Source organism: Pongo abelii, chromosome 13 (genome assembly GCF_028885655.2).
Source record: "Pongo abelii isolate AG06213 chromosome 13, NHGRI_mPonAbe1-v2.0_pri, whole genome shotgun sequence".
In the NCBI taxonomy this organism is placed as follows: Eukaryota; Metazoa; Chordata; class Mammalia; order Primates; family Hominidae; genus Pongo; species Pongo abelii.
In genome coordinates, this window is record NC_071998.2 from 79008953 (window position 1) to 79023271 (window position 14319).

General features: G+C 40.8%; 2 protein-coding genes across 12 annotated transcripts in view; one reads left to right on the plus strand and one right to left on the minus strand.

The window, feature by feature from the left end:
* The window catches only part of CENPP (centromere protein P), a 282356-nt gene extending 270725 nt beyond the window's left edge, over nucleotides 1-11631 (minus strand). Inside the window, exons 1-2 of one of the 3 annotated variants that reach the window (XR_008510110.2) lie at nucleotides 11185-11631; nucleotides 4938-5119 (exon numbers count right to left, since the gene is read on the minus strand). Coding sequence is in view for 1 of the 3 variants with exons in the window: in XM_024252026.3 (XP_024107794.3) it covers nucleotides 4938-5119; nucleotides 11185-11291 (289 nt within the window). In the remaining 2 variants the exon portion in view is untranslated. The other 2 variants (XM_024252026.3, XM_024252028.3) reach the window with 2 other exon arrangements.
* A 105-nt stretch (nucleotides 11632-11736) lies between these two features.
* Nucleotides 11737-14319, plus strand: part of NOL8 (nucleolar protein 8) — a 28139-nt gene continuing 25556 nt past the window's right edge. The window contains exons 1-3 of one of the 9 annotated variants that reach the window (XM_009244624.4): nucleotides 11737-12384; nucleotides 13094-13279; nucleotides 13801-13863. In XM_009244624.4, coding sequence (XP_009242899.3) covers nucleotides 13141-13279; nucleotides 13801-13863 — 202 coding nt within the window. In that variant the 5' untranslated portion in view covers nucleotides 11737-12384; nucleotides 13094-13140. 9 annotated transcript variants of the gene reach the window in all.

The window sequence follows — 14319 nt, forward strand, 5'->3', positions numbered from 1 at the left end:
CTGCAACCTCCACCTCCTGGGTTCAAGCAATTCTCCTGCCTCAGCCTCCCGAGTAGCTGGGATTACAGGTGTGTACCACTGTGCCTGGCTAATTTTTGTATTTTTAGTAGAGACAGGGTTTCACCATACTGGTCAGGCTGGTCTCAAACTCCTGACCTCAGGTGATCCACCCACCTCGGCCTCCCAAAGTGCCGGGATTACTGGCATGAGCCACCGCGCCCGGCCAAGTTTTCAACTATACCAAAAGTTATGGTAAGTAGTAGAAATGTACTAGTATAACCCCAGACAAATTTGAGTCATGTTAACTGTTCAATGGTTTTTATTTTTTCAACACTATCTAGTTCTTAAAGGCAGTAAATTGAATCCATGCATTCACCTCTGCCATCTCTCAAAACTTCACTAAAATGACAGTGATATTTTTGAGATATAACATGCATACATTTGAATGCATAAAATGCCCTATTCTTAAGTATACAGCTCAATATTTCTTTTACACATGTGGTTGTTCAGGTAACTACCACTGAGATCATACTACAGGAATTTTACAGAACCTATAAGGTTCCCTCATGTCTTTTCCCAGGCTATACCCTACCCCCAAGAGGTAAGTAAGCACTATCCTGACTTTACGTAGTCATCTAGTTTTGCTAATGATGTTACTTTTAGAAGGGCATGATTCTACAAGGATAAAGGGAACAGGGAAGATAAGAGCAATCTGATTTGGGAAGCTGGACATCAGATGGATGCACTAGATAGCACATGGACAAGTGAAAGTTACCTGGTAGAGCCAGGAAAACTGAAACCTAAGCCAGCAAATGAGGAAAACCCAGAAGCAAGTTCATGTACATAGCAGAATACGAGACGGGTATTATGAATCAGCAGCACCAAGTACCTTTATGGGAGGTGAACCTGGGACTCAAAATAGGAAGACTGGTTAAAGATTTGTTCAATAAATAGTTAGGAAAAAAAGACAGAATGGTACAAATTGACATAATTTGCCTCCTAATTAGATGTACTGGTAAGAACAAAACATCACTTTCACAGTTTTCCTGCCAAAATTGCACAGGAATGTTATCAAGAGGAAACTATCAGAAAAAAAAGAGATTGAAGAACAATCTGTAATACAAGTGGTCTTCAAATATGTCTATGTCGTAAGAGACAGAGAAGGATGACCAGATTAAGGAGACTAAAGAGACATAACAGATAGATGCAATGCTTAATTGTGGATTAGATGTGGAATTCTTTAAACAAATAGCTATGGAAGACTCACTATGGTTAAGATGTCAGTCCTTCCCAACTTTGATCTGTACATTCAATGCAATCCAATCAAAATTCCAGCAAGTTACTTTCTGGATATCAACAAAATGATTATCAAGTTTATATGGAAAGGCAAAAACTCAGAAGAGCCAGAATAAACTTCAAGAAAAATAAAGTTTAAGAACTTAAACGACCTGATTTAGAGACTTACTATAAAGCTACAGTAATCAAGACAGTATGGTATTAGTGAAAGAGTATACAAATAGGTCAATAGAACAGAAGAGAAAGTCTAGAAATAGACTCACACAGATATAGTCAACTGATCTTAGACAAAGGAGCAAAGGTAGTTCAATGGAGAAAGAATAGTCTTTTTAACAAAAGGTACTGGATCAACTGAACATCCACATGCAAAATTAAAAAAAAAAAGAATCTAGACACTGACTTTATACCTTTCACAAAAATTAACTGAAAATTTATCACAGATCTAAATATAAAATACAAAACTATAAAACTCCTAGAATATAGGAGAAAATCTAGATGACCTTGGGCTTTGTCCATAAAAATAAATGTGCCAAAAATGTGGTAAAGAAAAAACACAGATGGAATCCTGGAAATAATCTACAGCAACCACTTTATTTTGCACATAAGAAATCAGACCGAGAGAGACTTACTAATCTGTCCAATCTCCAGGCTTTATTTTTTCTTTATGTCCAGGCTTTATTTTTTCTTTATAGATGAACACTATGCATACATAAATTGCATATAAATATATAGCATGATAAATTTTCAGTTCAGTACTTTTTAACTTGAACACACTGATTTTTATTTTGTTTTATTTTATTTTATTTTTGAGATGGAGTCTCGTTCTGTCGCCCAGGCTGGAGTGCGGTGGCACCATCTCCACTCACTGCAACCTCTGCCTCCCGAGTAGCTGGTACTACAGGTATGCCCCCCCATGCCCTGCTACTTTTTGTGTTTTTGGTAGAGACAGGTTTCACCATGTTGGCCACGCTGGTCTCGAACTCCTGACCTCAAGTGATTCGCCCGCCTCGGCTTCCCAAAGTGCTGGGACTACAGGTGTTAGCCACCAAAACTGGCCTTTTTTTTGTTTTTTTTTGTTTTTTTTTGAGACAGGGTCTCAGTCACCAACAGTGAAGCGCAGTGGTGCAATCTCAGCTCACTGCAACTTCCGCCTCCCAGCTTCAAGCCATTCTCCTGCCTCAGCCTCCCGAGCAGCTGGGACTACAGGAACGCTCCACCACGCCTAGCTAATTTTTGTATTTTTTAGTAGAGATGGGGTTTTACTATGTTCGCCAGGCTGGTCTTAAACTCCTGACCTCAAGTGACCCGCCCACATAGGCCTCCCAAAGTGCTGGGATTACAGGCGTGAGCCACTGCACCTGGCCTGATTTTTATTTTTAAATAATGAGTAAGGGTGTATTTTTAACAAAGTTCACAGACAGCAGAAGAGGATTAGTCCTTCAAAACAATCCATCTATACATCAAGCCCATCTACATATTTTTAACAACATACATTTAAAGCTAATCAAAAGACAAGAATAAAAATTATAAATTAAAATACTACTCTCGGCCAGGTGCAGGGGCTCACACCTGTAATCTCAGCACTTTGGGAGACCGAGGCAGGCGGATCACGAGGTCAGGAGATCAAGATCATCCTGGCCCGTTAACGTGGTGAAATCCCATCTCTACTAAAAATACAAAAATCAGCCGGGCATGGCAGTGCATGCCCGTAGTCCCAGCTACGCGGGAGGCTGAGGCAGGAGAATTGCTTGAACCCAGGAGGTGGAGGCTGCAGTGAGCTGAGATTGCACCACTGCACTCCAGCCTGGGCGACAGAAGAAGACTCTGTCTCAAAACAAACAAACAAACAAACAAACAAAAAACAACCCTACTCTCATTACTTTGCAGTAACACTTAATTTTGGACTCCAAATTCCATTACTTAGTTTGTAAACCGACTCTTACAGAATCAAAATGGAGAATTTAAAAGAATCATCATAGGCACTAAAGGGAATTCCAAAAGAAAGTTCTAAAAAATGTTTGGAGAAATAAAAGCGTAGCTGCAATAAAGTCTACATTCTTCACACATGATTATTTTGAAGGAAATCAAGATCATTTGATTACCTAGCTTCAGCTACATTCATTAACACACCACAGAAACTGTGTCTGCCCAACTAATAGCTATGGAAAACGATAATGACTTCAAAAAGCTCTTTGATTGCACCACTGCACTCCAGCCTGGGTGACAGTGCAAAACTCCATCTCAAAAAAATAAAACAAACAAAAAACAAAGGAAAAAGAACAAAAAAATAAAAAACAAGATATTTCTCTTCCAGTACCATTACTCTTGCTGAATTACTTACAATTAATTTCAAGAAATTCCTATAACTACTTAGATTTCTGGCTTTAAAATGATATTTCTTCTTCATAATTTCTATGTTTTTCCAAGTTTGCTAAAATGAGCACATATTACTCACAGAAAAAAAGCATTTCAACTCTTGTGATGTCCCTGTCTGAAATCTCCCATTCAAACCACATTAGCTTTGTCAAGACTCTACGCCTTATCTTCATGCTGTGACTTTTAAGCTAGTAAAAGTCTTATACCTGGCCTATCCTCATTCTCTATTCTCTCTGCATTCCATCTCTTCCTTTCAAGTAATTTAAGTCTCCAAATTCCATCACTCTGTTTCTACATGTAATTCAGTCTCCCTGCAGTGGCTGCCCAAGACCCTCTCCCCTGTCATGAGGGTAATTTTCAGTGGAAAAGTCAGGAAGCACACCAAAAATGATTTCTGCTTTTGGGAATGTTATTCTTGACCAACCAAAGTTCTTGACATCCAGTTGCACAGCTACAGTAGCTTCCCTTTATCTCTTAGTGCATCACAGATCTTTGGCAATAAAATCCAGTCATTGGGACCAGAAACCTTCCTTCCAGCAAAAGGTCCAGCTGCTAAAACACTGATCTTGGCAGCTTTCATGTCAGTGCTGAACAACTCCTAAGATGTATAAATTAATGGTGCTGTTGTTCTTATAATCATTATTCACTTATTACTATTTACTTGACTATTAAGGTACTTAGTGATAAAAACTGTGTCTGTTCTTTTCCATCAGGAAGGAGAAGGTAAAAAAAAAAAAAAAAAAAGAAAGAAAGAAAAGAAACTGTGTCTGTTCTTTAATATTTATCTCAGGCAGCCTTTTTTTTTTTTTTTAAATGGAGTCTTGCTCTGTCCCCCAGGGTGGAGTGCAATGGCGCAATCTCAGCTCACTGCAACTTCCACCTCCCGGGTTCAAATGATTCTCCTGGCTCAGCTTCCCAAGTAGCTTAGATTACGGGTGCCCACCAACACAACCGGCTAATTTTTGTATTTTTAGTAGAGACAGGGTTTCACCATGTTGGCCAGGCTTGTCTCAAACTCCTGACCTCAGGTGATCTGCATGCCTCGGCCTCCCAAAAGCTGGGATTATAGGCATGGTCACAGGGCCTGGCCCAGCCAGCTTTTTGAACACCGTGATGTTCAAAAGATATGTAAGTAAACAAGTTTACCACAACCATACTTCCAAATACTTACCTTGTAGAATTTTAATTCAATATTATGACAACCAATTTCTTATGCATAATAAGGTAATCTTCCATACTATGTCTAGATTTTAAAAAATGCTTACTCTTTTCTGTTATCTCAGTGCTTGTTAGGTCTTCTGTCTGCTTGGAGTGATTTCTTATATTGATGCCAGTAAGCGTACTTAGAAATGAAAGTTCTGATTCTAAATGTCCAAGCTGATTTTTCAGATCTTTTGAAGACTTCCATCCTTCCAAATTGAATTGGTGTATGGCTTGAAAAGATTTTCTAAAAGGCAAATATCAAAAATAATCACTCCAATTACTAACACGTTTCATCTAATACCCCCATTTTCCTCAAAGCATTCCCATTTTGTCCCTCTTACTCTCTTCCTATTAAGTCACCTTCCCCCATTAAAATAAAAAAAAAATTAAAAAATTAAAAAGAATTTTCTCAAAACCAGTGTGGTTACTAACACTGCAACTTTTTTTTTTTTCTTTCTTTTTAAGAGATGAGGGTCTCACGCTGTCACCCAGGCTGGAGTGCAGTGGTGTAATCATAGTGCACTGCAGCCTTAACTCCCAGGGTCAAAAGAGCCTCCTGAGTAGCTGGGACCACAGGTATGCCACTGTGCCTAGCTAATTTTTTTTTCCTTTTGATAGAGACAAGGTCTGGCTTTATTACCCAGGCTGGTCTTAAACTCCTGACTTCAAGCAATCTTCCCGCCTCAGTCTCCCAGCGTGTTGGATTACAGGCGTGATCCACCATGCCCAGCCCACAATCTTTAATTTCAACAAAAAACATATGTAACCAAATTATACTTCCAAATTTCCACATATTAGAAACATCTTTCAAATAAATTATAACAGAAGTACTTTGCAAAATTACAATGTGAGTTCTGACCCACGAAATTCCAGCCTAAATGTCTGATATACCTCTCAAATTATTTTAAAAGATATCTTGAAATTAAAAAATAGCTGGACGCGGTGGCTCACGCCTGTAATCTCAGCACTTTGGGAGGCCGAGGCGGGTGGATCACGAGTTCAGGAGATCAAGATCATCTTGGCTAACACAGTGAAACCCCATGTCTACTAAATATACAAAAAATTAGCCAGGCGTGGTGGCAGGCGCCCGTAGTCCCAGCTACTCGGGAGGCTGAGGCAGGAGAATGGTGTGAACCTGGGAGGCGGAGCTTGCAGTGAGCATAGATTCCACCACTGCACTCCAGCCTGGGCGACAGAGTGAGACTCCCTCTCAAAAAAAAAAAAAAAAAAAAAAAGAAATTAAAAAATAAAATCAATTAGCTAACTTTAATTTCTAAAAGTAAACACCACAGAATGTTTTATAGTAAGAAAGAGATTTATCGGAAAAAGAAATAGCAAATCTCTTTAAACATCACTATGGCCAGACATTCTTCATTGAGAACATATAAATATATTTTCCTTGAGAAAAAGAATGAAATTTTAGTTGGCCTGGCACAGTGGCTCACACCTGTAATCCCAGCACTTTGGGAGGCCAAGGCAGGTGGATCACTTGAGGTCAGGAGTTCGAGACCAGCCTGGCCAACATGGTGGAACCCCTTCTCTACTAAAAATACAAAAAATTAGCCTCGCGTGGTGGCGGGCGCCTGTAATCCTGGCTATCCAGGAGGCTGAGGCAGGAGAATTGCTTGAGTATGGGAGGCAGAGGTTGCAGTGAGCCAAGATCACGCCACTGTTTTCCAGCCTGGGCAACAAAGTAAGACTCTGTCTCAACAAAAAAAAAAAAAAGAAAAGAAAAAAGAAAAAACTTAAACTTTTTTAAAAAAAGAAATTTTAGCTAATAATTGCGTTAGATGGTATTTTATTTTTTGTCATCCATTATTTCCTTTAAACACTCTGCTACATTCTACACTGTTGACTTTTCCTGCCAGCTTAAAACATCCCTTCCTTGGATTCTTGGGCATAATTATCCCAATTCTCATTCGCTATCTTGGGTCGGCTTCTTGTCTCCAACATTAGAGGAAAACCCTAACACTCTTACTTCTGCTATCCTAAATATGTATTCTTTCATTCTGCAGGAACACTAAATGATTAGCCTTAGCTCCTCTGTGCCAGTAACTCTTGAAATATACCTCTAACCATATATCTCTTCTTCCTGCAAGGTAGATCTAGCTTGATAGCTCACCAAATGGTTTCTCTTGGAATCTGCTTTTCCTCTAAATTATCCTACATTTGTTAATAATAAAATATTTCCCTTGGTATGTCATGCTTTACACCTTGGAAGTTATCCTTGGCTCCTTCACTTGCCTGACATCTGGACTTACTGCCATCCTTTCTGCTCCCTCACATAACTATTCTTCCTTTTGTATTTTTAATTCTACTACATTAACCAATGCTCTTATGACCTTATACCATCTCTACACAGAATAACCTAACTCTATACTCTTCACACTGAGAATCCAACACTTAATAAAGTCTGTAAAATTTGTTTCAAATTTTGTTTTAAAGCTAATTTAAAATGTTAATGTAAGTATATTCTGTATCATGAAACTACCACAGCCTCTTTTGCATTTGCCATCATAGACTGATACCCCTCAAATTACATTAAATATAGAAGTCAAGGAAAAAAGAACAGATTGGGTGCAGCGAATCACTCCTGTAATCCCAGCACTTTGGGAGGCTGAGGCAGCCCAGGAGTTCAAGACCAGTCTGAACAACATGGCAAAACCCCATGTCTACCAAAAAATACACACACAAAAAGAAAAAACAAAAAAAAATTATCTGGGCATAGTTGCAGGTGCCAAGCCTTCAGTCCCAACTACTTGGCTGGTGGAGGGTCACTGAGGCAGGACGATTGCTTGAGCATGGGAGGTGGGTGAAGGTTGCAGTGAGTCATAATCATGCCACTGCACTGCAGCCTGGGCAACAGAGTGAGACCCTGTCTCAAAAAACAAAACAAAAAAGAAAAAGAAAAAGAAGAAAGAACAGAGACAATCTTCATATATAAATGATGGGGCACGGTGGCTCATGTAATCCCAGAACTTTGGGATGCCGAGGTGGGCAGATCACCTGAGGTCAAGAGTTCAAGACCAGCCTGCCCAACATGGCGAAACCCCATCTCTACTAAAAATACAACAAATTAGCTGGGCATGGTGGCGGGCGCCTGTAATCCCAGTTACTTGGGAGGCTGAGGCAGGAGACTCGCTTGAACCCAGGGGGCGGAAGTTGCAGTGAGCTGAGGTTGCGCCACCACACTCCAGCCTGGGCGACAAGAGCGAAACTCCGTCTCAAAAAAAAAAAAAAAAAAAAAAAGCCATAAATATAAATGAGCTTCTGACAAGTGAACACCAAATATCACAGCAAGCTATGAATGAAAATTTCAAGGTATTTCCGATAGAGCAAAGTGGTAAGAGAACCAAGTCATCATTAAAGGCTGGATATGCAGAACTCAAAAAAGAACCTGCAATTGTCAGAGTGGCTAGTAGGGAGTTCGTGTTTAACAGGTATGGTGTTTCAGTTTAGGGGTGATGAAAAAGTTCTGAAGATGGACAGTGGTGATGGCTGTACAACAATGTGCATGTGTTTAATGCCATTGAGCTGAACACTTAAAAATGGTTAAAATAGTAAATCTTACGTATATTTTGCCACAAAAAGAAAATCTGCATATTCTTATTCATAGCAGCTATTTAGTTTGAGCAAAATATTTGTGTATTTCAACTAATGATGTTAGTTTGAGCTATTTCGGATTTGTTTGAATTTTATTCACATTGTGGTTTTATTATTTGTAAGTTTATCTTCATAACATAAAATTTTTTTGTCAGAATTAGGAGCTTGCAAGAATTTTTTTTCCTTTAAAATGAATCTGTACACAAGTTTAAAGGTCAATGGTCTACTAATGAGTGTTAGTTACTATTATGAGGCAAGTACTCTTCTAAATGAACTACATATATTAATTAGTCCTCACAGCAACCCAAAAACTTGAGTATAATTTTACCACGGAGGAAACTGAAGCACAGAAAGGGGGAGCTCACTTAACCAAGATCACTCAGCCAATAGCAGAGACAGGATTTGAAAGCAGGCAATTTGGCTCCACAGTGTGGACATATGGATATAGCTGAATAATTTAGCTCCAATTTTCCTGCCTCCAATCCATCCAACCACTTATAATCACTTAAAAAAAATAGCTTGGTACATAGGTCCCAATCCTCCTCCTCCACTATAGTGAAAAGAAACCTCACGGTTAAATCCAAACACCCTGGACTGACATTTAATGTCTCCCACAATCTGGACTCTTCTGACTTTCCAGTTTAACCACTGAGAAGTCCCAGATTATATAAATAATCTACTAAGAACTAAAAATAAAATCCTACCCCACCCCCACAATCACCTGAACCAACTCCCTCTTGGTCAAGGGGACCCCAAAGAAACCTTAAAAACTCAGTTCTTAACCATGACAGGATGGGAGCTCAGACACACCTCGTTATACCCCTTCCTATTTGGGATGTAGACACAACTGACCAGCATTAATGTTAAAATAGAGATCGGAAGAGTTGCAGAACAGACTCTGTGGCAATAAGATACCAAATTATAAACAAGACCTAAGGCCATGCCAGGCAAGGGTTAAGTCACATACCCCCTACATTTAAAAGAATGAACTATGTTCTAACTGCCACAATATTTTTTTCACTAGCACTGGCCTCCAGATAAGCAATACTGAAAGAATTGTAGTTCATCACCACCAGATGCTAACTGATTCCCTGTTCCACAGGCTTTGAAGGACAAGAGAATGATTTCAAAAATTTTCTTTTGATAAGATCACCAACCATGGACTTGTTCTAACAGGTTTACAAGGCCTGTGTACTTAAGTACCTTTGCTTCCCTCCTTCAACTTTTGACTTACAGGGCCTAATTGTAATGCATTTAAATGTTAAGTCAGCTTCCCAAAATGAACATGGAATGCATGTAATATGCATTTTTATTCAGTACACGTGAGCACATCTCCCTTCGTGAATATTCATAGCCCCTTCTATAACCTGTTGAATATGTATACCTAGCCCACTCATACAGCATAAATCCCTGCCCCAACCCCTCCTCCTCCAAAGTGTGGGCCTTTCTGCTTTGCCTGAGACTATGCTTCTTAGCCTGTCAGGATGGCCACTTTGCAGGCTGTAACCCTTTTTAAGAAATAGTCTCTCTAAATTTGCAGATCTCATGATTTTTCAGTTGACACTACTATGGGGACTAATGAAATCTTGTGGGCAGTAAAGAAACTATTTTTCCCTGGTTCTTGAACTTCCAAGTGTGCACACAAATCCTGTTAGGGCAGGGTATCTTTTTTAAGTGCAGATTCTGATTCAGTAGGTCAGGATGTCGCTCTAACAAACCGCCAGGTAATGCTAAAGCGTCCCATCTGTGGAGCACACCTCAAATAGCAATGGTCTTTAATACATTTACTCTCATTTGTGGAGGAGCACACCTTTTTCCTCTCCCTTTTACCAGTCACAGCTTCCTCTACTTTCATGACCGCACACAGACATTTTCTGTAGATCTTCTCCTTCCCATTTTCTACCAATTCTTCTCCAGTTAGCTCAGGAAAAATCTCATTCTTTCTGCACCTATGTCAAATTAGTCTTGACTCAAAAATTGAAGACAGTTTATGTTTTCGAGAGGCTTCTATGTTTGAGATGATGATACATAATTACGGTTGCAGAGCTTTTCTCTCCCTCTCCTTCAATAAAACAAAAGTGCCCAGACTTTGGAGTAAAATTTTTGGGTCCCAATCCATCTCTGACAATTCCTTTCTCTGGAAACTTGGACAAGCTACCTAATTTCTCTGAGCCTCAGTTTCTTCAACTATAAAACAGGGCTAACAGTAGCACCTACCTCAGAGGAATGTCAAATTCTCCTGCAGTCTATATTAACTACTTTTCTTTTATCAACTTACTTTTTTACCGGTTATTTTTCAAAGGAATTTTTATGTCATCGTAAACACAAAGTCATTATCACTTGAGATGGTTAGCTGACCTACCAAAACAAATGCCTTGAAACCAAACGGAGTTATTAAATCCCAAATAGAGATACCTCTGCATACTGGAGGCGGAATTATCTAGCTAGGGATATAGTCAAGACTTCCTCCTTGTCAGTCATCCACACAGACGACTGCGATTAAACGAGTTAATACCCTGCAATGCGTTTACAGCTGGGCGCCGTACGCGCTGCTCTCAACTCTAGGCCATCGTCATGACAGGATCAATGCCAGTTCATGCCCACATTCTAGGGCTGGGAGTAGGAGACCGAGGATGTCTGGAGATTCACCCGCCTGGCCCGGGAACCCTGGCCAGCGGGCCCTGGGGGACTTGGGGGGTCACGTACTGGACTCGGGACTTCTCTTCCCAGGGCGCCGGTGGGTCCTCCCACGCTCGCCGCAGGGCCGCGATCTCAGCTTGCAAGGCGCGCACCTCTGCCAGCTCTGCGTCCATGGCGCGTTGCTGACCGGAGCCGGGCCGGCAGCGCAGCTGTCACTCCGACCCGCGCGCTTCACCGGCGCTTCAAGCCTCGCGCGCGCTCCCGGCGCGGACCATCCCGGAGCTCACGCGGAGGGGAGGCGGGAGAGTCCCGCGTGACCCCAGCGGCCCTGCACGTCCAACTCCGCGCTCGCACGAGAGCCTGGGTCCTCCACGTCCCCGCACACGTTTCCCTGGCTGTCTAAGCAGTGGCCATACTTTCTCGGGAGAGGGCGTTCTTTGCTACTCCAAGCCCAAGCGCTCCGCTGCTCACCCTAGCCGGCAGCTTTGGAGCCGCCCGGCCGCGTGCGTCACTAAAGAGGCAGGGCTGGGATCACGTGGAGGGGAGCGCCTCTTTATTTTTTTCCCCTACTTCCTCTCTTACGCCGACCTAGTCCAGGAATTGGTACACACAGCGATAGTGTTCGATATAAACTAGGGGATTTTGGTTTGGGCTCTTTTGCGTCGTTGAGGGGGAGGTGACGGAGGCGTCAGGGAAGGTGGGAGGACGGGAAAGGAAATTAAAAGCGCTGGGAACTGAATTCTGGTAACGGAACCTTAGGAGGCTGGGTTGGAAATCGAGTAGGAAGGAAGAGAGGATGCTCCGTTGGGACATGTGACCAGAAGTTAGGGGTTGCAGCGGCGCTGGCTTTAGGTGAACGACGTGGTGAGGAGTGCGTTTCGGGCATGAGAAGTCACAGGGCCGTTTCCTAGTCTCTCTCTTCACTTCTTTGGGTCTTCTCAGAGAAAGAAGGCTGCCGTGGGTGGGCTGGGGGCGGAGACTATCGGGAAGAGGTAGGCCGAAGTTCTGCCCAGAATACACGCCATGTGGTGGACGCTGGTTGGGAGTCTCGTTTGGAAAGAGTCTGTCAGCTCTTGGGGAAGGGAAGGGCGAGAGCTGAGCGCCTGCTGGGTGCTAAACGAAATGAGAGATACTATGGTGGGTCCTAGTACCTCTGGAAAAGTTTTCCTGAGTCCCCTGTGATCCAGCAAACTTCATAGTATAGTGTTAAGAATTCCGAGTTCTGAAGGTAGACCTGCATTATAATCCTGGATTCACTAATTTTCGGTATGGCATTGGGGAAGTGACTTAACTTCTTGTGCTCTCCTGAAAAATGGGAAACATGCAAACTACTTTGTATAATGCAGGCACATAGCAAAAACACAAGTCTGTATTCGCTATATCCCTTGATCTTTGTGTCTGAACCCCACTTTACAGCACTTTTATTGTGACATAATATTGTGCCATTTGTTTTATTCTTTTGTGACTATAAGGAGCTCCAGGAATTCCTAGCCTCTCTATTCACTTCTTTGGGTCTTCTAGGAGTAAGAAGGCTGGGGTGGGTAGGTTGGGGGCGGAGACAATTAGGAAGAGGTAGGCTAGCTCTTTTTATCTTTTAGTGCGTTACCTGCCACATCCTGTTTCTGTCAGACTTTGTTAAAGACAGTAAATGAATGTATGAATGAGTCAAGGAAAAACATCTAAAAACGTGAATACATAAAATTAAGAGGGATAGAGTGTAATATTATGGCCATTTGGAGGAAAAAACTCTCTGTACCTGTGTCTATATGGGTATGGGGTTGCTGTTCCAAAGTGCATTCATGAAAGATGTGGATGTAGGGCTTGGGCAAAACCTCCAAGACTAAAATTTAGAAGTAATACAATAGGAAGTGAAATACATATCCAGGAGACGGATTTGATACAGAAGGTTTAGAGGAAGTAGTTGTTTTGTTAGATTTTAGAAGAACTAAGGGAAAGAACTCTTCTCTGTATACAGAAAATTACTTTTCCCACTAAAATACACCAAGTATATGCCCAGCCTTCATGAAAGTGAACAGAGAAACAAAGCGCCTTTATGTGGGTGGCCTTAGCCAGGACATTTCTGAGGCAGACCTACAAAATCAGTTCAGCAGATTTGGAGAAGTTTCGGATGTGGAGATCATCACACGGAAAGATGACCAAGGTAAATTTATGGTCTTTCACTGGGTAGTTATAGGCAGACATAACTCAGGTTAAGTGCTAGAAAATACAACAACCCCAAGATAAATGTTAGCTCTGAACACCAAAAGTTTTAAGTGATGTTGTGGAGGTATAATGTGTGATGTGGAACTTGACCAGAATTTGTTTCTGAAATAAGAAAAAATTCTAAATTCTAAAACATCTGATTTCAGAAACATATTAACTTCCAGTTTTGAGAACTAGAATTTTCTAACATGGATTAAGTGTCCCATTAAGTAGACTATCACTAGCATACAAACAAAATGTTTCCTTAACTGACTACTGGACATTTTCTTATTTTTTTTGGAATATTTTGATAATTATGCTTATTTTTATAGCCAATAAAAAAAAGGTTTATCTTTGAAATAATAAGTTTTCAATAACTAATTTTTTTTTTTAATTTAGAAACAACCATTTTTACATTGCTTTCTGGATAAGAATTTAAATAAATTGTTTTTTGTTTTTTGTTTGTTTGTTTGTTTTTAGGAAACCCACAGAAAGTTTTTGCATATATCAACATCAATGTAGCAGAAGCGGACCTGAAAAAATGTAAGATCATCATATATTTTCTATACTATTTGCCATTTTATATCACTCTGTAACTTGGAATAACTTTGGTTCTAAATCTAAACCTCCACAGCCATTTTTTACGTTATCCAGAGGGACAGCAGTGATCAAGAGAATTCCAGTATCGTATAACTCAGCAGGTTTAGGTCCATTCCATTTGGCATCAGCGGACATGGTAGCACTTTGCTGGTGGGTTTACTTAAAACTGCTATTCTCAAATATTTTGGACAAGGGACCAGACTTTCATAGAAACTGCCTGTTACGTATATCCCACTGAATATTATGCCACATTCCCCCTCAGTCTGATCATTTCTTTGACAGCTAATCCTTGTCACTAAACACTCTTGAGGGGGCTTTACAATACACCCTTGTAAGACCATATCCTTGAAATTGTGAAATCTCTTGTTGATAAGTTTAATAAAGTCAAGGGCAAACAGT